Source organism: Gadus morhua, chromosome 2 (assembly GCF_902167405.1).
Source record: "Gadus morhua chromosome 2, gadMor3.0, whole genome shotgun sequence".
Taxonomy (NCBI): Eukaryota; Metazoa; Chordata; class Actinopteri; order Gadiformes; family Gadidae; genus Gadus; species Gadus morhua.
In genome coordinates this window covers 21,186,659-21,212,897 of record NC_044049.1, presented here as the reverse complement: position 1 = coordinate 21,212,897, position 26,239 = coordinate 21,186,659, and the positions used below count along the sequence as shown (strand labels likewise).

The 26,239-nt window shown below is 49.8% G+C and overlaps 1 protein-coding gene across 2 annotated transcripts in view; it reads right to left on the bottom strand.

The window, feature by feature from the left end:
- The window catches only part of smurf2 (SMAD specific E3 ubiquitin protein ligase 2), a 46,874-nt gene that overhangs the window by 6,689 nt on the left and 13,946 nt on the right, over window positions 1-26,239 (bottom strand). The window contains exons 1-17 of one of the 2 annotated variants that reach the window (XM_030379907.1): window positions 20,203-20,323; window positions 18,641-18,679; window positions 17,951-18,059; window positions 15,219-15,352; window positions 13,010-13,075; window positions 12,714-12,798; window positions 12,502-12,585; window positions 11,019-11,227; window positions 9,060-9,144; window positions 8,693-8,851; window positions 8,148-8,207; window positions 5,452-5,680; window positions 3,956-4,059; window positions 3,432-3,546; window positions 3,036-3,214; window positions 847-1,105; window positions 340-541 (exon numbers count right to left, since the gene is read on the bottom strand). In XM_030379907.1, coding sequence (XP_030235767.1) covers window positions 340-541; window positions 847-1,105; window positions 3,036-3,214; window positions 3,432-3,546; window positions 3,956-4,059; window positions 5,452-5,680; window positions 8,148-8,207; window positions 8,693-8,851; window positions 9,060-9,144; window positions 11,019-11,227; window positions 12,502-12,585; window positions 12,714-12,798; window positions 13,010-13,075; window positions 15,219-15,352; window positions 17,951-18,059; window positions 18,641-18,679; window positions 20,203-20,272 — 2,188 coding nt within the window. In that variant the 5' untranslated portion in view covers window positions 20,273-20,323. Of the gene's footprint in view, window positions 1-339; window positions 542-846; window positions 1,106-3,035; window positions 3,215-3,431; window positions 3,547-3,955; window positions 4,060-5,451; window positions 5,681-8,147; window positions 8,208-8,692; window positions 8,852-9,059; window positions 9,145-11,018; window positions 11,228-12,501; window positions 12,586-12,713; window positions 12,799-13,009; window positions 13,076-15,218; window positions 15,353-17,950; window positions 18,060-18,640; window positions 18,680-20,202; window positions 20,324-26,239 lie in introns of those variants that run through there. The other variant, XM_030379916.1, reaches the window with a different exon arrangement.

The window sequence follows — 26,239 nt, the reverse complement described above, 5'->3', positions numbered from 1 at the left end:
GTGCGTGTGCGCGTGTCGGCTCATTAGCATCTGTACCGTAGCGGCCCGTACCGTAGCAGCACACCTCTCCCAATTGGCCAAATTGGCCTGGCCTGGCCAGACAGGCCACACTCACACTGGCAGATTTGAGCACGGTTAGGTGTGAAACGGCCACGGCCACAGCCAGATGGCCTAGTGTGAGTGCACCCTTAACTGCCTAACCAGGTAACTGGACAGGTAAGGCCTAGGCAGGTAACAGACCAGGTAAGTCCCCAGGCAGGTAGCTGATGACCAGGTCATTGACCAAGTAACTGTAGAGGTAAGGCCCCAGGCAGGGTGCGGTTTTCCAGGTGTATTTACCCTGGAGAGCCTTGAACCCCTGCAGGGGGACCCTGGAGGAGCCGGTGACGAACTGCAGCAGGCGGGCGCGGCGCTCCTCGTCGTACGACTCCACCGCCTTCCAGAACCACTTCACCACGTTGCTGTCGGGGGTGCAGTGCTTCAGCCGCGTGTTGGACCTCCAGTCCACGATGTCGATCTTTCCCAGGCCGCACACGATGAGCTGCAGGGAGGGAGGGAGGGAGATGAAACTAGGTCCACAAACCACGAGCTCCGCATGGGATTTTGGTTTATCATTATAAATCGGAATAATTATAATTCTACATCACAACTACTAGACATATGTAACATCCAATCAGCCACACCATTTCTGGGGCTTCTACAGATGACACCAGCTGGAAGGCTGGGCAAAGAGTAAACTAGCCAATCAGCAGCCAGCAAAGCAGACAGGGAGAGTCTAACACAGGGGTATCTGGCGTGAACGAAGACACACAAATCCTGTCTATAGAGGGAGTGGAGGCCGCTCACCTCCAGCTCCTTCTCGTCGAAGGCCTTGAGGAGATGCTGGGGGATGACCTCGTTGAAGCCCTTCTGCAGTGCCAGGAACTGCGCCTCGATGCCGCGCAGGAAGCGCCAGTTAACGTAGAGACGAACATACTCCTTCTTGGTGTCCTGGCTGACTGCCACGTTCTTGCCGTTGGGCTTCAGCTCGTGCTGGATGATCTCGCCGTACGCGCTGTGCTCCACGCAGAAGGTGTGGTCCAGCACGCCCGTGATGTCGTTGTCCCTGGATACCGAGATCAAGAGGGGAGGGGACTCTTTCAGCTTTTCAGATCATTTCCTCAAGATAGAAAACGTGTTTGAGTCTTAAGGTGAATGTGTGAAGTAACATTCAACATATATATACATATATGTGTATGTATACATATGCACACATAAACACATACAGTATACATAACAAAAAGGTATAAATGGCAAATTTCATCATGCTATCTGTTCCCTTTATAGTGCACCTGAGTCATGTGTGAAGGTGAATGAATTTCTTACAAACTGGTTTTTCACTTCCTCTGGTGTCAAGCAGGGAGATGCTTCATTGCCTACTCTCTGCTGTATATATAAATGATCTAGCCAGTACAATTAAATCATTAGGAAGTGGGGTACAATTTGGAGGGGAAAATATTAGTGTACTTTTATATGCAGATGATATTATTTTGATGGCTGACTCAGAAGAAGATCTGCAAAGAATACTCTCATGTGCAGAAGCTTGATGCAGGGAATGGAGAACGACCATCAATGAAAAGAAAACAGAAATAATGCATTTTAGAAATCCTCGTTCAGCTACTAGTACATTTCAATGTAATTTCGGGGAAACAAAAGCTGAACTATACAAAACATTATAAATACCTAGGATTTTACCTGGATGAACATATGCATTTAACAAAGGGTAATAGAGTTCTCTCTGAGTCAGCCAGCAGAGCACTTGGTGGAGTTAAAGGCAAAACTAAGATGCTGAAGGAGATTGCTTTTTCTACATACACCTAACCTTTCCAGGCTTGTGTGTGTCCTGGGTTGGACTATGTAGTGGGGGTCTGGGATTATAAAAACTATCCCGTGAGCCAAAAAATCTGAAACAGGGCCATCCGATATTTTATGGGTGTTCATAAATTCACACCAATACCAGCTACAACCAGAGACATGGTGTTGGACTCCTGTAGGGAGCGTTGGAGTGTGTGTATTATGAGGTTGTGGAACAGGCTGTTGAGGCTGGACAGCGTGGCCAAAAAGTTGTTTTAATGTGACATGCATAAAATTGGAGGATGGGCAAGTGAGGTGTATGATTTATATGTGGGACTGGGTTATGGGGATGTTTTTACAGACAAAGTTTAAATGGATCTTAAAACAGGTAAAGAACTGCTATCCTTCAAAAAGAGAGAGACCCGGTTTTCTGAAGTGAGGTGTATGCCTAAGCTGCATACTTTTTGTCAAATTAAACATATGCTTGGTACAGAAAACTATATTTTGTATAACTTGTCTAAGAGAAAGAGGTCCCTATGTGCTCAAATTAGGTCAGGAATTCTCCCTCTACACATTGAATCAGGTCGTTGGGTGGGCACCAGTGAGGAGAATAGGCTGTGTCATTTTTGTGAGCTCGATGAAATTGAAAATGAAATTCATTTTATATTGTCAGTTTTATCATGATTTGGGATTAAGTTATTCAAGAAAGTCTATGTAAAAGAAGTTCATTATATGTGTGATGCAGATTTGTTAGCTTGGCTGTTCCAATAAAGGACTTTTTGGATTGCTGACTTTATTGAAAAGGCATGGGCGAAGAGGAATATGTCTCTTTATATTTAGTGTGTTTATTCGGTGCTGGATGAAATGTATTGTATAGTGTATTTTGATTGTGTATGTACTACACGCTTTGTGTAGTTATATAATGTCCTGTGATCCTATGTGGGATGGGCCACTTACGTGCCACGACACTGAAATAAACATCATTCATATTCATATATGCACACACACATACATAATACACAAACACATACATACGTTTATAAACACACACACACACACACACACACACACACATATACACAGACATGACATACAGATATAGACACACACACACACATATACACAAACATATATATATTAACAAACACAAATAAGTCTAGTGATGCAGTGTGTCCCTATAGATGTGAGTGTGTGTGTCTTACAGGATCCAGATGAGGCTATTGTGCAGGTCGGGGTCCACAGCCTCCATGTCCTCCAGGGTGATGGGCTTCCCCAGCAGCTGCTTGTAGAAGGGCAGCGTAAAGCCGCCATCGATGTAGTGGCCGTGGAACACTGCCACGCCCATGATGCGCCCCACGAAGTGGAAGTACGACAGGTGCTCCTAGGGACGGAGACAGGGTCAGGAGGGTCACCGGGACTTGGCTGACACTATCTGTCACAGGTCTCTGTCTGATAGGGTGCGGGTGTGTGTGTCTCTCTTTCGGTGTCTCTTTGCGTGCGTGCGTGTCTCTCTCTCTCTCTCTCTCTCTTTGGTCAACTACTGTTGTTTTAAAATGTGCTATATAAATAAACTTGACTTGACTTGACTTGACTCTCACCGGGTTGACAGCAGAGTCTGGGTTGATCTGCAGTGTGTAGATGTCGTCTCTGGAGTACTGGAACAGGCCGTAGTACGGGTTCAGCATCTCATGGGACAGCAGGTACAGCCACTCCCTAGACACACACACACACACACACACACACACACACACACACACACACACACACACACACACACACACACACACACACACACACACACCGAATGTGAGAGAAACATTGAAAGACCGACAAACAAAAGGAGAGAGAGAATTAACGAAAGCGAGAGTGATAGAGTTGGAAAGACGGAAAGAGAAATGGAATAGAAGTAGACTATCAAAATAGGAAACGTAAAATATTACGTTTCCTTAAATTCAACAACTACAATGTGAAAACTATCCTCGTTCTAGTATTCAACAAAACAAATGATTGAATCATTCTGGTCCATTCTGCTGTGGTGAACTGTGGTGCAGTGCCACGGGGAACCACAAGGGGGCAGCTGTCTGTCTGGTTGCAGTGATTGGTCTGTCTCCCGCTGACTAACCTGGCCACGCCTCCATAGTCAAGCCCCTCCTCCCCGCGGAACTTCACCATCAGCCTCTTCCACAGGTCCTTCGGCCTCATCTTCATCACCTGCCGGTATGACTCCTACGACACATTGTAATAGAGACACACACATTGTAATAGAGCTAACACACACATATTGTTATAGAGTTAACACACACATAAAGACACACACATTGTAATAGAGTTAACACACAGATAGAGACACACATTGTAATAGAGTTAACCCCCCCCCCAACCAGGGGTGACCACCATCTCTAGGGAGTTGGGGGGATCCTGTGGTTGCTAGGAACAGCATAACTTCACAAATATCTGGCTAACTCCCAGAAGTAGCATTGAAGCTATGTCTCACTCCACCTCAACTCTCTCCTCCCTTCCCTCCCCCCACCCCCCACCCCCCCTCCCTCCCGGGTGAGATCAGCCAACACAAACGTCTCGCTGCAGATTAACCGGAGCCGCGGTTCCAGCACATTCCACGCCGTGTTTTTTTTTATTTGGGTCACGAAGGACGGTGCAGGTGTTCTCTGACACACACACACACACACACACACACACACACACACACACACACACACACACACACACACACACACACACACACACACACACACACACACACACACACACACACACACACTTCAAAAAAACTGTTCTGTTTTAGATTTAAAACACACTACGGTACCTCTGAAAATTACACATAGCTCTGTGTTTGACTGCTGTGTTTGAGTACGAGTTTGTGTGTGTGTTTAAGTATGTGTGCGTATGCGTGTTCACTTTGAGACGCGTTGGGACCTTTAAATAGCCTCTGAACAGCCCACCAGGCCGGCCCTGACCTGTAGACGGCTGCGCCTTGTGTCTAACCCTCCTCATGACTCCAGATCCATGCAGCTTGCGGTGGATGAAAGGGTCTGCTGAACGATGACTAGGAGATAACCCCACCGTACAAGAGAATAGTCTGATTCTTTGGCTGCTCGGAGGACAAATCATGAATTATGGTTTCGATCCAAACTGGTGGACGTTGTTTTGTGTTAACCTAAAGGGAGGGGGGTTTTACATGAAATACGACTGTGTTACAAATGTTTATGTCCCTGTAAATATTCTAGATGGGTTGACAGAGAGCGTCAAGAAACGCATCCCAGATCTGTATCTCTGCTCCTCTGTGAGGTCAGGCTGCTCTGAGGTCTGCCCCTCTCTGCTGCTGTAAACAAAGCCTGTTTACATCCCCGCTGTCACCGCAAACAAGCCGAGTATGCTCCTTTTCTGACGACAGACCAACATGCTCCACAACGCACCGCTGTCTGGGGCCCCTACATTCCTATCCCCACCCCCACCCTAGGGCCCCTACACCCCACCCTCCAGCTAAGTACCCTCCCAAGCTCCCCCTTCCCCAAAGAGCCTCTCAATCCATTTCACCTTCCATCCCCCCCCCCCCTCCCCTTCATTCTCCTCCACCGTCCCCACCCTCCCCTCACCCACCTCAAAGATCTCCTCCCGGGACACCTCGATGCGGCAGTGCCCGCCCTGCGGCTGCTGGTGGCCCAGCTCCTGTCTCAGGATCTTCAGCTTGTGGACGAGGTCCCTCTTGTAGCGCGGCACCGTGAGGCACTCGGCCTCCTCCAGGGGCAGCAGGCTGGGGGCCGGCAGCAGGCTGGGGGACAGCAGCGCTGGGGGGGTGGGGGGCAGCTCCTTCAGCGCGCTGTGACGGCTGGGGGGGGGGGGGGCAGGATACATTATTGATCAGAGGAACTTTATTGATCCCAGCCCGAGACCTTTTCACATTAAAATGTATGGTATTTAGCAAAAATCACTATTATCCAAAGCGACTTACAATAAGTACATTTGTCAGAAACAGCAAAAAAAACAACAGCAAGGACCAGAGAGTAGTACAATAAAAAAAGATACACATGTAAAACTACCAACCATACACAGAGGATACGTCTCTATATGTGTGTATTTATATATGCACACACCATAGGAGTAGTAGAAATGTAGATGCACTAATGACCATGAAGTCATTATGAGGGCCGTGTTATTTGATCAGTTTGATGATATTTAGTGAGGTTTGAGATGGAGGTTTGGGGAGATGAGCTCCCTCACTTCACTCAGACATAAAGAAACATCTCACACAGAGTTCATCAACATGAAGGATGAGGTTTGGTTTGGGGAGATGATCCATGGGTGTTTTTAAAGCTCATGGTGGGAGCAACGCAAGATGGACGCAGCAAGAGGGGGCATTTATGATGTTGTCACACCAAAATTGTTTCCGGGGGCGAAAATTGCCTACGTTATCGGCGTTCGAAACATTACGTCATCGTTTGACGCGATTGTCCGTTGCCAGGCAGGTTTCAAAAAACATTTGCGCTCATGCTGCCAAAGACGAAATAACATAATACAGAACACTTTTTTTTCTTTTTTATAATTGTACTGTATTGAATTTAGCTAGTAAACTGAGTGTTTAGTTGATCATAGTCTAGCTAGCTTGGGTTAATACACTCAGTTTACTAGCTAAATGCGATTAAACAATTAAATACAATACAAATATAACGTTAACAACACTAATAAATGTCATTTGTAAAATAAGTGTCATCTGTTTAATGTTATTTCGTCTTGTGACGCTCAATGAATGAGCACGAATGTTCATGAACCTTCCTCGCCATCGTTCGATGCGATCGTCTGTTGCCAGGCAACGTTCAACGGGATTGTCCGTTGCCAGGCTGGTTTTGAATTTTAGAACGCAGATTATGTAGGCGGTGCAATTTTCACCCCTGGTACAATTTTGGTGTGACAATGCCAGTAAAGTGAGAGAGACAGTGAGAGGCAGATAGACAGGCAGAGAAATAGGGAGTAAGAGAGTCAGACAGTGAGAGACAGAGAGAGAGAAAGACAGAGATAGGCAGACAGAGAGATGGGGAATAAGAGGGAGAGACAGAGAGAAAGAGAGTGTGAGACAGAGAGACAGAGAGAGACAGACAGAGACACAGAGACACAGAGAGACAGAGAGACAGAGACAGAAAGAGAGAGACATATATATAGAGAAAGAGCTGGCTGAGGAGGGCACTTTGAACAAAGCCCTAACTGTGTGTTTAGAGGAGCGATGCAGGAGAGAAAACCATAACAAACCGACACGAAAGGGGGGGGGCGGCATGGCAGGGGTGATCTGTGTGCTGAGGATTATGGGTAAACAAACTGAGGTCATCTGGGAAGAGCGCCAAGTCAAACAGCCTCAGACCGGCGAGAGGCAGACTGAGGTGAACTCACCGGAGGGGACTCGCGCACGCACGCACACGCACACACACACACACACACACACACGACAGGTCGACGGAGCTGTCCTCAGACCCACACCTGTCCTGTCAAGAGAGTTCAGGATCACAGAGGGGGTGCTGCCAGGATACACTCGCCCACTCCGATGCTAGCACACACACACACACTCACACCGACAAACATAAACACTTGGACAAACATAAACACAACCCCAGACGAAGAACCGAGAAAGGAACTCTTTCTCCTCAGTGTATGCTCTAAGGAGGAGAAGACAGAGGGATCTGCTGACCAGCTGCTCTGTTCTGTCAGGAGACACAAACTAGACCCTCGGCGGCGCATGGATGAGGTCATGGCCTGGGAGAGGAGAAAGCCTCCTCCTTCCACACTGCAGCTATCAGGAGGAGAGGACGGGGCTTCTGGGTAATGCAGTTGGCCGGAAATCTATGTTCTGTTTGAACAGCTGCAGCGTTCCGAGAGAGTGACAGAGACAGAGACAGAGACAGAGACAGAGAGAGAGAGAGACAGAGACAGATAGATAGAGACAGACAGAGAGAGAGCAAGAGAGAGAGACAGACAGAGACAGACAGAGAGCGAGCGAGAGAGAGAGCGCTTCCTGGGCCAGAGGAGCCGTCTGGGGTCTGCTGTGTGATGCCGGGCCAGGGAGGAGTGTGGGTGGGTGGAGGGGGAGGGAGAGGAGGGGAGGCAGAGAGCAGATCAACAAGGCGGAGGCCTCTCTCTTCATAACACTGAACCATCGCCTACAGCTGTGGACCTCAGACTGGGGTGTGTGTGTGTGTGTGTGTGTGTGTGTGTGTGTGTGTGTGTGTGTGTGTGTGTGTGTGTGTGTGTGTGTGTGTGTGTGTGTGTGTGTGTGTGTGTGTGTGTGTGTGTGTGTGTGAGAGACCCACCTGATGTTCTGGGTCTCGATGCTCCCTCGGGATCCGTTGGGACTTGGACAGGGCTCCGGGCTGGGGGGCAAAAAGGGAGACCGTCAGAACCACCAGGTCCAGACTCTACATTACACCTCCAGGAGAGCCCCGCGGGGGGCTCTCACCAGCTCCCGCAAGAGACACAAGACTCCTGTTCAGAGTTCACCCGGACTCTGCATAACCCTTTCCCCCGCCACACCACTCTTACTCACTAATTGTATGTTGTACGTCCTGCCACTTGTAGTTAGCATGGTGTAGCATCTTATCTTAACTATCTCTGTTGTCTACGGGGAATGGGTTAACCTAGTGATTGTTAGTGCTTGGCACTTGGTTCTATGAACATCCTCTGTACTGACAGTGATTTATTGTTGTTTCTCTTTCTTTTGAGGGATGTACTTATTGTAAGTGGCTCTGGATAAAAGCGTCTGCTGAATGACCTGCATGTAAATGTAGGTGAACCCATATGTAAGCTGGTCTGCTGTCAGACTCCAGATGATTGGCTCTGGTTTGTGGGCGGGGCTCACTTGAGAACGAGGTGCAGGTTGGCGGAGAGGCGCGGGTCGGTGAACTGAGTGGTTCGGTTGTTGTGGTCCACAAAGTAGACCCGCCCCGTGGCCGTGTTCCGGATCTCCCAGCCAGGGGGCAGCGGACCCAACTCCTCACAGTTCACGTTACTCAGGTCCCTGTGGGGGGGGGGGGGGGGGGTAGAATATTAATCTTCATCACATATCATATAATTCCAGATTAAGTTGGATCCAAACATATTTAACACAAAAACAAACACTGAAGCACCGAAGAATGATGAGGAGCCGGAACTGCAGCCTGATGTGAAAAGCTTTGGTGGTCAGTCAGTCAGTGTGTGTGCGCGTGTGTGTGTGGCTATGTGTGTACCTGGGGACCCGGGGGTCGTGCCAGGTGCTGACCCCTGTCTGCGTGTGGAGGAAGTACACCTGTCCCTGCTGCGTGGTCCGCTGCTCTGTAACACACCATAAACAAGCTTGTTAGGGGACAGCCAATCAGAGAGTGAGCCCATCTAAATAGGGACTTCAACAACCCATCAAAAGAGCCAACATGGGAGGGTAGCTTATCAGAGAGAACAAACAATCCGAGAGGAGAGGCAGGAGGCAACACACGTGTGACTGGATGAGAGAAAAGAGACACAAAAAGGTGAGGGAGAGAGAGAGAATCTGTGGAGATCAATAAGCACCAATCAGAAGGAGACAGTGAGACTTAGAGAGAGATACCGACACAGTTGTAGACAGACATACAGACAGAGGTACCGACACAGATACAGACAGACAGACAGAGATAGATACCGACACAGACAGACAGACAGAGAGCGAGACAGAGAGAGATACAGACATAGATGTAGACAGACTGACAGAGAGACAGAGAGAGATACCTACACAGATATAGACGAAGGACACAGAACATAACAGGACGAGCCAGAGAATAACAGAGACGGACCGTGAGGCAGACAGTCAGATAGGCAGACAGTCAGAGAGGCAGACCGTCAGATAGGCAGACAGTCAGATAGGCAGACAGTCAGATAGGCAGACAGTCAGATAGGCAGACCGATGACCAGTGTGGTTGGAGTCTGTTAATCAGAGTCTGTTAATCATGTCTGAGACATGAAGTCAGATAAACAAGAACTCCCTGGAGATGTGTGTCTGCGTATGCGTGTCTGCGTGTGTGTGTGACAGCCTGTGTGTGTCTGCATGTGTGAGTCTGAGGGTTTGTCTGCGTGCGTGTTTAACGTGTGGCTCTCTGTATGTGTGTGTATTAGGGGTGTAACTATACATGTATTCGTATTGAACCGAATCGGTACGGACGTCACGTTTCGGTGCATGGATTTATACGGTATAAAATTCAATAAAACTGGCGTGCAAATGAATTAATGTAATGCGGCACTAATGTTAGATACGCAAGTTCTTCAGGGACAACTAATGGCGTGTTTCCACCAGAGGGTGTGCGTCGGTTCAGTTCGCTAAGGTGCGGCACGGATCGCATTTCCACCGCCGAAAATGGGCGTGACCCAGGCTGAGTCGTATTGAGCCGTACTCGTCTCGCTGTACTCCTCCGTTGGGGTGCAGAGATGCTTGAAAGGGTGCCGTCGAATTCGAGCTACACATGCCGACCGTTAATTGGTCGACAGATCGCACTTCCGTGAGTCAGTGGGATATTAACAAACAAACACATTATCCGCAAGGTTTTTTTGGACAATGGCGAAAGCTTAGTTTATTGAAGAAAATGTCGCAAAAAGGGACATCCTACATTGTTGATCTTTGTCCATTGTGCGCGTTCCTCTTTTTCCTTGGATTTATTAGCAGCCTACACTGTGACGGGCTGCTATGAGGTCACAATGCTAACATTGCTGCTGTGGCTATCGTCATCCGGGTTACTGTCAGGGTACTGTCGGCGGTGGAAACGCGAGCCGTAACTGAGCTGCGCCAAACCGCATCTTCACCCCCCCCCCCCCCCACCATAAGGGTACTGTTGGCGGTGGGAACGCGAGCCGTAACTGAGCTGTGCCGAGCTGCACCTTCACTACTCCACCAAGCCGCACACACACCACTGTGTGTGTGTGTGTGTAAATAACGTGTCTGTATGTGTGTGCGCATGCTTTTGTGTGTGTATGTAGTGTGAGTGCATGTGTGTGTGTGTGCATGAGTTCAATACTGTTTGTGACTATGCAGTGTTAGTGCATGCCTGTTTGTGTGTGTGACTATGCAGTGCATGTTCTTGTGTGTGTGTGTGTGTGTGTGTGTGTGTGTGTGTGTGTGTGTGTGTGTGTGTGTGTGTGTGTGTGTGTGTGTGTGTGTGTGTGTGTGTGTGTGTGTGTGTGCGTACCGTATCCCTCGGGCAGGTCGGGGGGGGCGTGCAGGTGGGTCCTGCTCATGTAGTTGCGGTGGCGCTGCGACCGGACTCGCCTCTCCTGGGCGCGCTGCTCTGTGGGCGGCGCCACGGCGGTGGGCGTGGCCCCGTTGGCGCTGATGGGCGTGTTCTCGTCCACGATGCAGCTGAGGGGCCGGCCCGGGCTGGAGTACTCTGAGGCCGGCCTGGGGGCGGGGTCTCCGTCAGCAACCAATCAACTACAACCTCTAACGAGCCTGGGGGCGTGGTCATCATCACTAACCTATCAGCTATGCCCTCTAACGAGCCCGGGGGCGGGGTCACCGTCAGCAACCAATCAACTACAACCTCTAAAGAGCCTTGGGGCAGGGTCACCATCAACAACCAATCATCTACAGACTCTAACGATCCTGGGGGCGGGGTCACCATCAGTTACCTATCACCTACAGCCTCTAACGAGCCTGGGGGTGTGGTCACCATCACCAACCTATCACCTACAGTCTCTAACCTTAACCCACCCAGCGGGGGGGGCAGGGACAGGGTGGGAGGGCTCACCTGGTGGGGCGCTATGGAGTTAGAATCATGCCAAAACCCTGCACACACGCAAAACGTGTTTTGCTCACGCATAACGATTCACACGCACACAAAACGTGTTTTACTCACGCACAATGATTCACACACACGCTCAGTGTGGTTTGCAAATACAAAACATGCATGTTTCTGATGCATTTTGCTTCAGAAACAAATACAGTATATTTTACACAAAGTACAAAAAAAAATCCTTCAAGTACACAAAATAATTCTACAAGTATGGAACACTGAAAGTTGCCCGTGGAACGGAAGGCATTTGCGCACGGATCAGCAAGGCGGAAAATTTGTGCCAAAAGTCACGTGACAAACAAATGTCCTGTGATTCACTCTACACAACAACAGGTGGCGTTGTTCCTGCCAAACCGCACGGATTCCGTACGGTTTCCGTGCGGTTTAGCACTTTTACCGCGCCATTCTAGGGCCAGTTAGTGGCCTTCTTGGCTTTCCATAGAATCCACACACGGTTGGACGGCATCAAATAAAGATTTTGGGGAGAAAAAAAGATCGTCCTGGCGGCCTTAAACTGACTCAACAGCGCCACCTGCTGTTGTGTAGTGTGAAGCCTTCCGATCCACGCGCAGATTTCAGTGTTCTGTACTTGTAGAATTGTTTTGTGTACTTGAAGGATTTTTTTTTGTACTTTGTGTAAAACATACTGTATTTCTTTCTGAAGCAAAATGCATTAGTTTGTGAATGATGTTTTGTATTTGCAAACCACACTGAGTGTGTGTGTGAATCATTGTGCGTGAGTAAAACACGTTTTGTGTGCGTGTGAATCGTTATGCGTGAGCAAAACACGTTTTGCGTGTGTGCGGGGTTTTGGCATGATTCTAACTCCATAGGGCACTCCCACTGGGTGGGGGGGCAGGGGGGGGGTCTGGGGGCTCACCTGGTGGGGCGCTCCCACTGGGTGGTCCGTGTGATGTGGTTCAGGTACTGGATCCGCCCGGACGCCGTCCTCCTCTCCTCCCAGCTGGACACACACACACACACAAAGTCACACACACACACACACACACACAGAAGGGGAGTGAGTTTCACTCTGAGTCCTCTGAGCCGGCTGAGGTCACGAGGTCACTGATGAGAACCAGATAGACTCACCCGTCTGGCAGGTCGTTGTCAAACAGCTGGCTGCAGTCCACCACCGGCCCCCCGCTGCCAATCCTGTCTCGGGACTGGAGGCTCACTAGACACACACACACACACACACACACACACACACACACACACACACACACACACACACACACACACACACACACACACACGTGATATCTTTCATTATATTCTATCATTACCTGCTCTTTCAAAATCAACCCCCTAGTGACATCACAAGAGGCAGTGCCCACCCAAGGTGGCTTGTTCCCACTGATAGACTGGGGCTGCCCCCTACTCACCCACTATCTGTCCCCGCACCGTGTCACTGTCGCTGGGGCTCAGCTTGTTCAGGTCCAGCCTCTGGTCTGGAGGGCCAGAGAGGGAGACAATGTCAGGAGAGAGGGTGAGAGAGAGAGAGAAAGAGACAATTAATTAACTAGTTCATCGGCATGAAAAAAACGTGTCCAATATAACATAATATAACAGTTACTGTTTGTAAAGTTTTGTCGTTTAAATACAAATCAGTCTATTAAGTATAGCCTTATAAAGCCTTCTCTCCTGCTCCGCGTGGAGCAGATGTTGTGCCGCGCGGTGTGGAGCACCATGGTTCATAAAGAGCTCTGTCTGAGACGAGGGTTCAGCGGAGAGGTCACACACACACAGCCGCTCCCTCTGAACACGGACACAGCGTCCTGCCAAAGTCTGGAGACTCTGGAGAGATATACCAAGTCTGGCTGCGTGTGTGTGAAGTTCCTCTGTAATTGAGTGCAAAACAATGTGTGTGTGTGTGTGTGTGTATGGAGTTTGTGTATGGCGATAGTAACACAACAGAGAACAACATGGAATAGATGCTCAAATAGAGAAAAAGAGATAAACAAAGAGTTAAAGGAAAGAAAGTGATAGAGAGATGCGAGTTCAATAGAAATGGAGACAAATAAAGAAAGACAGACAGAGAGAGTGCCAGAATGATCGGCAGAGAGAGAGAGAGACAGAGAGACAGAGTGACAGAGAGACAGAGAGAGAGAGGTCAGTGTAAAGGGGTTTTCCTGCAGACTGATTCCACCAACCATCGCAAGGTCCGGTGTCTGGCTGAGATGCAGCAACCCAGGATGCATGTCTAGACTAAACAGGCAGCTTAACAACCACACACGCAGGCATCACACACACACAGGAACTGGAGGAGAGGACACGACCGCCACAGCTGTCCACGACGTGCATCTCGAAAACCCACAAACAAACAACCTGTCTGCCAACACAGTCCGGCAGGGAGAGACCACACAGACCCTAGAGACCGGTCTGCCAGTCCAGGAGGGAGAGACCACACAGACCCTAGAGACCGGTCTGCTAGTCCCGGAGGGAGAGACCACACAGACCCTCTAGTCTAGACCTCCTGCCTGCCTCGTCCGTAGACAGGGACCAGACAGAGTCTCCTGGGGTCTGACAGCGGGCCAGACCGGGGGAGAGCCGGGACGGGGGAGGGGGGCGGCAGGGGTGAGGCAGAGGGGAGAGGGAGAGCCGTCTACCTCCTGCAGCTGGGCGAGGCCCTCTGGTTTCCTGCAGCGTTCAGACAGAGGCTTCTAGGGAACTACCCCCACCAGGGGGGGGAGGGGGGGGGGGGGGGGGGTCCACCACAGAGGGCTCGGTATATATTCTAACTGTGATCTGGTGGTATCTCCCACCATGCACACACACAGACACACTCACACACTCCCTCTGAACACGGATAATGCGTCCTGCCACAGTCTAGAGACTCTGGAGAGATCTACCAAGTCTGTCTGCGTGTGTATCAGTCTGTCTGTGAGTGTGTAGGGAGTAGGGTTGCCGCGGTATACGGTATTACCGGTGTTACCGGTGTTGAGGCCAACACCGATTACTCGATGTTGCACGCCGGCAACACCAAGTTTTTTTTTTTTTTTTCTTTCAGTAATAAAAAACGAATTCAGTAAAAATTAATAATATAATTATAATTAAGAAAATTAAAATGTGTAGAATAGGCCACAGTTCTGCTCTGTGTGGAAGAGAATTGGCGCGCCGAGAATAGACGCGCTTCCTTACAAGACCGGTAACCATAGCAACGCCGGTAAACAAACCCCGCGAAGCCCAATCTCTACGTGAGCTCCCCGCGCTACGGCCATCCGGAGGCGAACAGAGCTTTTGGCCGTGATATTATGATATATTATATACATAGAACGCTATAAGACGCCGAGAATTGGCGCGCAGCCAGCCGCTGTCACCGAGTGTGAGAGGAGAGTTGACGGAGAAGATGGCGGTTGACCTAGTTTCAAAGTTAATACCGTTTATACCGGTAATACCGGTGTTGACACAAGAGCGTATAACTCGGTGTGAAAATGACCACACGCGACAACCCTAGTGGGGAGATGGGAGCAAAACAGAGAGGAGGAAAACAAATAGAGAAAAAAGGGCGGAGGAATGGTGGTATCTCCCACCAAGCGGCCCTCCCCCTGCACTAAAGTGTGTGTGCGCGCGTGTGTGTGTGTGTGTCCTTACAGCCCGTGTCCTTGAGGCGGTTGATGGCGTTGGACAGCAGCCGCACGCAGCCCAGGAAGCCCGCCCCCTGCTTCTTGTGGATCTTCTTGTGGTTCCACACACTAATGGTGATGGAGTCCGCCTTACCGATGTACCTGGAGACAGGGGTTAGAGCATAGGTCACATGGGTCACATGTCATCCGGATCGTAGGTCCTCTGGGTTCCAGCAGTCAGACCCTGTTATGACGCAAAGTCTGCGTGGAGGCGGCAAAGAGCCTGGGACGCAAACCAATCACATTAAAGGTTGTATCAGCGATGTTGGGTGACGTCACTTCTGTTGGTATTTGAAACGAGATCCCAAACAAACAGAGCCAGTACGCCCCTCCCTTCTGTGTTTCGTGCGTCCAGTAAAAACTATCACGAACGCAGCGCAAAACCCCACAGCACCCACCCCTTGTCGCTGATTGGTTAGAATACTATTTATTTTGGTTTTGAGTGGTTGGTTGCACCATTTGTATTTGTGTACGATCTCGGAGCGCCGAATTCCTACAGACGCAGGTTTTTGACGGCCTGCTTATGGGGCGGGCAGCTAGCGGATCGTGAGGAAAGATAAGATGAATGCGATCATTTATGTTTCGGCCTAGAATCACTGAAACATCCTTTTAGGGGCGGAGTCACCTCCTCTGGCTTCGTTTCGGGAGACAAAGAGAACCAGTCTGCTCTGGTTGATGAGGTGGTCAGAGCCTGACTAATACTGGGATGTTCTCCATCCTGTTGCTCTTCATGCTGATATAGATCAGCTTCACATGGAGGAGGAACCTGGAAGAACACGGACTCAGAGGGAAACTCAAGAGGCTCTTATGACTACAGAGGGAAGAGCTGCAGGCCCTCACAAACAGCCCCAGAGCAGGAAGTGGCTGCTCCCCAGGAGTGGATTCCCAGCATGCAGGTGTGGGGAGGAGACAACGAGAGCCAGGCGCACGGGACAGACACACAGACACTGATTCAGCACTCAGATTTATTCATCCTCCACTCCCTGATCGTCTCCTTCACATGTTCCTCCTGCTCCTCCTCCTGTCCTCCTCCTGTCCTCCCTGAGCGGCCCCAGCCTCTCCCTCTATAAGAGAGGCTCCCCTGTGTTCTCCTCCTCTGTGTTCTCCTCCTCCTCCTCTTGGCCCAGACTGTTTGATTCTGGGCCAAGAGGCTTCTGGGCTGGGAGAGAGTCTCAGAGCGGCTAGCGGCCACAAACTGCCTGGAAAGCATCTCAGAGCGGCTAGCGGCCACTAGAAGTGGCTAGGATAAGCTAGGATGATCTAGGACCACCTATGAGCCTACATGAGTAGCTTGGGTTAGCTAGATTCAGCCAGACATGTCTAGGCCTAGCTAGATGCAGCTAGGAGTAACAAAGAACACACATACGCTCCATTTAGAAGAATGGGAAAAGAAGCATTACAATCACAGCCCTACTAAACCAGAGCTGACTCACAGCCATGCAGCTCATTAGTCTGGATACAGGCTTTTAATAGCGTCTGAAAGCCATAAAGCACGCACATAAACGCCTGGAAAACCTTGAGGAGGCAGCCTTTAGCAATCTAAAAACAGGGGTTTGTGTACGGAGAAAGTAGATAGATAGGTCGAATGTAGCCCCCCCCTGTCTGAGACCCCCTGGTTGGTCAGACATGTTGCTCGGTCATTAAGACCCTGACCTGCAGACCTCTGACCAGACAGAGACCTCCTCCTCACCACCGGGCTGCATCACCCAGAGGTTCTCCTCTGGTGGACCTGCGGTCCCGTCGTCTCTCACCAGACGGCTCATTAACTGCCAGCCTGCCTGGAGGGCGGAGACGTGAAGCGCTGTCAACCGCTCCGGCCTTATCTAACGAGGCTTAATGTGACCGGGACTTTATGAGGCGGCCAGGGGCCAGTCGGCCGCTCCAGAGACCAACGAGCAGAGTGAGAAGACCGTATCAAGACCAGAGACTTTATGTTTCTCAGACAGACACAGAGATTGTGTGATGTAAGATGGTCATGTGACGGCCCGGGTGTGTGTGCGTGCGCGCTTGCGCGTGTATGTGTCATCGGGTGAAGTTAAAAGTTTAAAACCCAACCATAGAGTGGCAGTTGTATCCGTGGCAACCAAACAAATCTAGAGACTCTCTCTTCCTATTCCTGCTGGGGGGGTGTGTGCTGGAAAATTACTGGAATCTCTCTCTCTCTCTCCCTCAACTGCTCCCGCCGGGACACCATCTGTGGGAACCTTCCAGCGCTCCGGTGTTCCAGTGCTCCGTGCATGTGCTTTGGTCATGCACGGAAAATACTACGGCCCGAAACGTAACCCCCCCCCGCTGTCTTGGCGTGGTCCGCTCCGTCCCGGCGGCCATTTTTAGCCTGACGTTATGTCATCACAACGGGTTAGGACACCGGCTGGGGCTAGCTACATAGCCTGTTAGCTAGGTCTGTGTGCATTTGGGTGTAGGGTAGGGTGTTTGCATAGTCTGTCCGTCGCCCATGTATTAGCATGTTTAGACAATAAGCATTGATTGTCTGGCTGTATGGTGTGTTAGCATGGTCTGTCTGTATGGTGTGTTAGCATGGTCTGTCTGTATGGTGTGTTAGCATGGTCTGTCTGTATGGTGTGTTAGCAAGGTCGGTCTGTCTGTCTGTCTGTCTGTCTGTGAACACAGTGCGGCTGCAGTAGCTGTCAGCCTGTAGCGCTGCAGTAGACTGGGAGGGGGGGGGGGGGGGGCACTCACAGGTCATAGTGCTGGTTCCATTTGGGGTCCAGGGTGTTCCTGACGGTGTCGGTGGAGTGGCACTGGCCCGACCCATCCACCACCACCTTGGAGAAGGGGTCCGGGAGACCTGGAGACACACAGACCTTCAGAGACACCCTAGGGACAACCCAACAGACACTAACTAACACAACCCAACAACATCACAAACAAACAGACATGCGCAAACAAACAGACACACCTAGACAAACTGGACAGACGGGCTCCCCGGGTTATTGACATGTGACCAGGGAGCACAGACAGCGATGTGTTCCTGCTGATAAGCTACTCATAAGCTCCGTGCAGACGACCCGCCCCTGACCGGTCAGCTAATAGCACACATGTGGGGAGAGAGAGCAGCCAGCCAGACTGGCTGACTGTTTGCTCTGGAACGCTGAGAATGCAAGGAATGGGCACCATGGCAACCACCTGGATGGTGGTGGGAGGGGTGATGCTGACTCACCATGACAGCCCAGATCCAAACAGACCCAAACATCACCCAGCACGGGTCACCTCACAGGATGACCCAGGTCAGAGGTCGCTGAAGGGCGAGCATGCTCAGTGACCCAGACTTCCCTGGTTCCCCACTGAGGGCTGACCCCTTCCTCAGCGCCTACCTCAGTCTACAGTCATAAAGACATCAGAACAGGCATAGCAGACAAGGTTACTCACGGAAGAAGTCCTTCTTCACCAGGTTTTTGGCGCAGAGCACTGAAAGAGAGAGGAGAACACAGACAGTCAGTACACATTAACGTTCACATTCAGGACATTCATCAGACGCTTTTATCCAGAGCAACTCACAATAAGTACGTTAGTCAGAAGAAATTACAAACAACAATATATCACCGTGGGCACTGGGTTAACCCATTCCCAGTATCCAACAGAGACTGCTAAGATAAGGTTTTACACGATGCTTAGTACCATTATTTATTGCAGGGATGCAGAACATACAATAAGTGCGTAAGAGGGGGTATGTGTGTGTGTGTGGGGGGGTGGGGGGGGTAGGGGGGGGGGCTATTCAGAGTCTCGGTGAACTCTGACCAAGTGAGTCTGTAGTCTTTGTGGAAGCTTGGAGCGACTCTGCGGTCCTAAAGTCAGCAGGGAACCGATGGAGGATAACTCCTCCTCCCACTGACGATAGCATGTCTAACATCAAGCTTGATGCATTACTTCTGGACTCGGCATGGACTCCGCCCCTCTGGAGACGAGACCGTCGGACAGACCCTGCATACCGGCGGCCCAGTGCCCCTCCCATCAGCACCAGTTCACAGTGCCTGCCATGACATCACCGCCACGGTATTTACTTCTACTTCCTGTCCTGACATCATAAGCCAATCGCAAATCCATCCCCGCCTTTTTAAACGCTTTTTAATGTGTTTCTGAAGCTGCATGGAAACAGAGACGCAGGCTGTAACCAGTGACGCAAACCCAGCCCCTCCTTGCCCCGGCTCTGGGACCAGGGTTCGATTCCCGGGGAGCCGATGCTATGAAGGGACTCACACACGCCGCCATAGTAACGCGACTCATGATACACTCCTGTCAAGCCGGTAACATACACGTCTGTCAGTCATAGCTCTGGAAGGAGATGACCTCATTACAGTGCTCGGAGGCTTGGGTCATAGTCCAGCAGATCTGCATTCACCCCCCCGCCCCACAGATGTGCCCGGGCCGCCCCGGAGAAGGAGAGGAGCCCGTGTTCTGAGGAGGAGCTGCACTGGGGGGCTTCTATTCAAAGGGACCTTCTGAATACAGGTGCAGGGATTCTAGCTGCACTGAGACAGTAACTCAAAGGAGGCTGGGACCACACCAGCCCCCTTTGGCTGAGAACCAAGCACTCCAGAATTACAGAGTCTACAGTCTGGAGTCTCTGGTCAGACAGTGACTGGGCCGTGGTCAACCTGTAGCCCCATAGCATTCCTCTGTTCTAGAGTGTGTAGCACTGATGCTATACTATGACTGCATGTTAGCAGTGGATTCCCGTTTATTAAACCACAGAGGAAGAGAGCGAGGTAGAGAGAGAGCAACCAAAGGGAACTACAATGCATAACTAGGAGAAATAAGGGCAGACACGGCCAAATACACACACACACACTTAACGTTTAACATCAGTAGGCGCCATTAATAAATGAATGATAGAATGTGTGTGTGTGTATCTTTATTGGTATGTGTGTATCTGTATCGGTGTGTATGTCTGTCTGTGTGTGGGTGTGCGGCAGGGAGGGAGAATGCCTTACCACAAACATGGCTGGGAACAACTTGGCTTACAGAGGAAGACACTTCATTACTCAGCCATCTGGGATACATCTCCACACACACACACACACACACACACACACACACACACACACACACACACACACACACACACACACACACACACACACACACACACACACACACACACACACACACACACACACACACACACGGTGAGGGTGATATCTTAATGCTGCGCAGACCACAGAAGACTGATGAACCTTGATGAGGTGGAGTTCTCTCCAGCCAATACGCGGGGACTGAAAGCTCGGTGCAGCTTTGATGCATAAGAAGACCTTCCTCCATACGGCCTTCCTCCCTTATCCACTCAAATACAGACCTGTAGGCAGGTCTGCTGTTTGCCCGAACATCTTCTTTGGCTGACCAGTGAAACTCTAGACCTTAACTCCAGCGTCTGAGGGAACGACGACAGCAGCGTGGGCAGGCGGTGCGAATAGCGTCTGTCTGTCTGAGGAACCGGATCTCAGACGCAGGCAGCCAGACAGACCTACAGAGCATCCCTCAGGAATGACCCGGAGCAACAGGACCCTCCCGGGACGCGTCTGTACCCAGACCACAGCGGGGCGACCGGGGAATGGCCCCATGCTACAATTAGACCGGCCGGGCGCCACGTGGAACAGACCAGCGCATATCGCTGGAGACACAGAGGAGGAGCGGCTGGAAGGGGAGGGGAGGGGGACGGCACCGTCGACCAATTAGAAGTAACGCCATTAATATGGTATGGTAAATGGTAAATGCTCTGCATCTATAAAGTGCTTTTCTAACCAGTGGCCACTCAAAGCGCTTTACAATATTGACCAACATTTACCCATTCATGCACACATTCACACGCCGACAGCGGTGTCAGCCATGCAGGGCGACAGCCAGCTCGTCAGGAGCAGTCAAGGTGAGGTGTCTTGCTCAGGGACACCTCGACATGCTAGGAGGAGCCAGGGATCAACTAGCAACCTTCTGATAACCAGCCAACCCGTTCTACCTCCTGAGCCACAAACGGTATGAGATATGAGGTCTCACGGTGTTAGATATGAGAGGCTGCTACTCTCCTCTCTAAACGTTGATTCATCAACACCAAACGTGGATCGCAATCTCTGGAGAATAGTTGGACGGTTCTGGTCGTTCATCAGGAGAATGTGGGAGCTGGTCTTGGGAAGAAGGGCTGACCTCCTGGTCCAATGGAGCGATAAGAGAAGTTCTTTATTCCTCCCAGAGGGGCGGTTTGGGGATGAAGCTTCTACTGTCCTGAGATGATCGGCTCAACCTGACGATGCAGGAGCCACGAGTTGTCAGGGAGGACACACACACACACACACACACACACACACACACACACACACACACACACACACACACACACACACACACACACACACACACACACACACACACACACACACAGCCTGTCTCATTCACACACACACACCAGACAGGCACACACACACACATACACACAGCCTGCGAGGCAGGAATGCTGCTGTCTGCAGAGCAGGAGCAGCGTTTTGTTGACAGTCTTCTAGTAAACACAGTGTGCATTGTGCCACAGAATGCTGGCCTGGTGGAAACGCTCAGTGGAACACACACACACACACACACACACACACACACACACACACACACACACACACACACACACACACACACACACACACACACGGGTTCTCACTGCTGAAGAGTTGGAGTCCAACTACTCCCCCCTGGGAGTAAATACCGGTCATATTTAAAGAATACTGATACAACTTCTATAAAACAAAAAATATTGGACAGTTTGATGACTCAACATTTTAAGATATTAATGATCACTACTTAGTATATTGATAGGGTATTATTAAGGGATAACAAGAAAAGTCGATAACCCTTCTAAAAATAGAATTGCTCATGAATTTGGTACATTTTAATACCCTTAAAACAATAAAGGTTAACAGCTTCTTCAGAGTTGTCTTAATCAATGTGCTCCATAGAGACCCCTAGTGACCGAAGACGGAACTGCAGAGGTGAAAGCATTAAAGGGAAACATCACCGATTTCCATTAAGATTTGTATCGTTAGAAAAACCCACTCATATTTTTGAATGGTCGTGCATCAATCCCTTATTTTCTGGAGAGACTGGAGAGATCCGTATCGATCTCCAACACTTCCTGTTTAAGATGACGCAATATGATGATTTTTGCGTAGAAGTAAATAGGAAGTGTAAGAGGGGAGGATTCTCGTAAGACTACAAGCACTAGGGGGTGGGACCCACTGATCTAGATCAGCGGGAGTGGCCAGCGAAGCTGTGTATCGTGGTGCATGGTGGGAGTTGTCTTCAATCCACAAGCGCCAAAAAGTCACTTTCTGCCTTTTCTCGGTCAAGACGGCACCAAATTAGAATTTTATTTTATTATTCGACTACATATAGGACCGAATTTCAATACATATTCATGCCTCCACCGGTGCAATGCTCCTTTAAAGACTAGAGAAGGCTAGGCAGCCTCTTGAAAAGCAAACCTGAAACATTTAAAATAAGTTACTTAACAGCATAATTTAACAAGTTACTTTACAATATATCGAGTATAAAAACATGCCTGTTTTATAACGTCAAAAATAAAAGTCATGTAAACAGGGAATGCATTGATCAGCAGAATACGGCAAACTTAAAGGCCCACTATGCAACAATTTTAGTTACTTAATTATGCAGGTTGAGAGTCATTCTGATCGTTCTACAACCATTTCTGGGTCGTTTGGCGGGTGTTTCATTGCCCCCTGTCGCTTCTCCAAGGAAAAAGCGAAGATGCAACTTGCTCTGTTCGGACCGACACAATCCGTATGTGATGCAGCGGAAGTATCCAATCGCGCCTCGAAAATGTAGTCAGATTGCTTTACGGCACAGACACACCCCCAAACATGGCACCGGCTAGATGTAAACAGCTAGTTGCGAGGCAATTCGCCTTTCGCTAAGCCACACCCTAGAACGCAGACTGGCCAATCACAGCGGAGCCAAAAAGGGAATGAATGAATGCAAGGGTGGCGGGGCTTAGCGAAAGGTGAATTGTTGCATTCATCATGGATCAATCCACTGATAAGGGACCCATGAGGCGACTGTCGGTGGAACAAAAGAAGAATAAAAAGAAGTTGGACCAGAAAAGAGACCAGACACGAGGGAAAGGGGAACTATGCAACTGTTTTGGCTTGATTTACCTTAATATAACAGGTTAAGAGTCATTGTGATGGTTCTATTATACATTTTTGTTCGATTGGTCGTTGTGTCGATTGGTCGGTTGTTTCTGCCGGCGACCCGCCGCCCACTGTCTCGGGTCTCGCGAAGTAACGAATTGCTTTACGGCACAGACCCCCAAACACGGAACCGGCTCGATATAAACACAAGTAACTAAGGGATTGTTACATTCATCATAGATCAGCAGACTAAAAAGAGACAGAGAAACCCAATGTCGGAGGAACAGAAGAAGAGAAAAGGGAGACTGACTGACAGAGAGGCCAGATACGAGTAAACGTTGGGCGAGCTTTTCAGGAATAGCGTGAACTGAAAGAAAAAGAAGACTGCAAATCAGACGCAGACTTGGCCGTGTTGCTTTTGAAATTGAAAGTACCCTTGGGTGAACTTTGTCTTCGTGGTATTCTTGATGTTGATAGTCTCTGTAAAAATGTGTTTGCTTGACCATTTTGTTGTGAGCCCTGTAAAAATGTTTTCTCGACCGTTTTGTTGTGAGCCCTGTATGTTTCTAGCTTGCTTGGTTGCAACCATGGAAACACCTTTGTTTCCATGGGTGTTTTGCTGTTCGTCTGTCTCGTCCCCCAGATACAGGCTGGATCCCCGAATCCAGGTTCTTGTTTATTTAGATTATTATGTTGGCCAACACTCTTACACTGATTGTTCTGTTCAACCAAAGATAAAACGATTATAATCTAGGACAGGGGTGCCCAAGGGGTGGTGGTGGTTTGCATCGTGGAGGGGGGGGGGGGGGGGGGGACCTACGGACTTCAGTGGGGGTTTCATTCCGTCTGCACACGGCGTCTTCTCAACAATAATCAATATTATCTTCCTCCCACTCAGGGTGAAAATGGTAGGTCTTAACTCGTTTCCCCTCAGCCATGCCAACGTTTAGGACTGCGTAACTACTGTTGACGGCTTTCAACTACTGTTGACAGCGCATGCGCTACCGCACGTATATGTCCCGCGCAATTTTTATTTTTATTTTTTTACTTCACCCCTCGCGATCGACTTGGGATCTATCGGCGATCTACTGGTAGACCGCGATCAACTGGTTGGGCACCCCTGATCTAGGATATAAATTCTCCCCGTCAACTATAAAAAAGTATATATCTATATATTTATGTTTATTGAAATACAAATACACCATTTAAAAAATGTATAACCTTGTCTACACTTTATGAGCATCTACTTCGGACATGGCTCCACGCATTCGCCGGCTTCTTTGAAAACAAATGCACAAGGCTAGCGTAGAAGTGCATGGGGAAGGGTCGTCAACGAGTTATTACGACAGTGTTGTAAAATATCTACTACGAAGCTGTATGGGGCGCTGTGTAGAGAAAAGTGTGTGCGCAAAGCAAGAAACAGCGAAGAAATGGCCGATCCTGCATAGCGGGTCTTTAAGTCCACCATCAGCACGTGAACACCATAGGGATTGGGTTTGGACAACTGTCAAACCCACTCCGTTTACTGTGGCTCCATATTGAAGTAGGGGATCCCCCCCACCTATCCTGACCTGGGGTCAGTTGGCCACAGCCCCAACTTCCAGGTTAAAACATGTTCAACAAGCCAGACTGTTTCGAGCCACAGCTGATGGTGGTTGTTTTAAAGCTGCCCTGCTGGAGAACACAGCGCCGTTGATGAACCACCTTATCTTTATGATCCACTCTGAGGTATACAGGACATAACGGGTCAGCCTGTCCCCTGTCCTCACAAACCCAGACGGTTCCCGTATCCTACTGCCAGGCCATGCCCTGTTACCTTACCATGGTGATCCCGCTGCCAGCTGGTTGGTGGCCTCGGACAGAGACGTCCAGAGTGACATGGGTCCAGACAGCCTGGCAAAAACAGAACCCGATCAAATAAAGGGCTCTCTCGCCCCGGGGGGTACGAGGGAAAGAGGAAGGACGGAATGGGCCTCGAGTCAAGACAACCTGGCTGCTCCTCTTTGGACGAGACCCAACGACCCGCTCTGACCGGGACGCCTGCTACAGGAAGGAGGGTTGATTGCTGCACTCAGATCACTACAGCATCCTGTTGGACCCACACAGCCTCCCTATGTGCAGGAGGATGCAGAATCTATGGATTAAATTAATCAACCCGGGTAAGGCATCGAACAGAGGTGATGGGGGTTAGCACCAGCGCTCTGACGTGCGTGTACTAACAGAGTGTCAGGGACTCTCTAACCCTAACCCTAAACCTAACTCATGGTTCGAGGCGCTTACATGAATAAACGGGAAGGATCCGACTCTGGAGAGAGTCGCCACCCTTCACCTCTCAGCCCAGCGAGGTGTTCAACCATCAGGTGACTGACCACACCCTGACCCCACGCCACAACCTTGAGCCCAAGACGCTGATCGGACACTTTGCCCTTGTTATGTCCAGTCCATACCAGCATCGGTTTATGTAAACATTTTTATTTATTATATTTTTTGGACGGGCCCTGCAGCTTGGACCTGGGCCATATGGTTTCAGACCAACACACACACGGTACAGCCCTCATAATGCTGCAACATCGGCATCACATCCATCCATTTTAAACAGGCATTCTGGAAGGGCTGCCATGACTCAGAACTACTATACCACCTACAGCTATTACTGGTGAAACTGTGAATATGTATGTCTGTCACACACACACACACACACACACACACACACACACACACACACACACACACACACACACACACACACACACACACACACACACACACACACACACACACACACACACACACACACACCTCGAAGTTCCCCTGTTACCATGGTGACTGCATGATGGAGCTAGAGAGT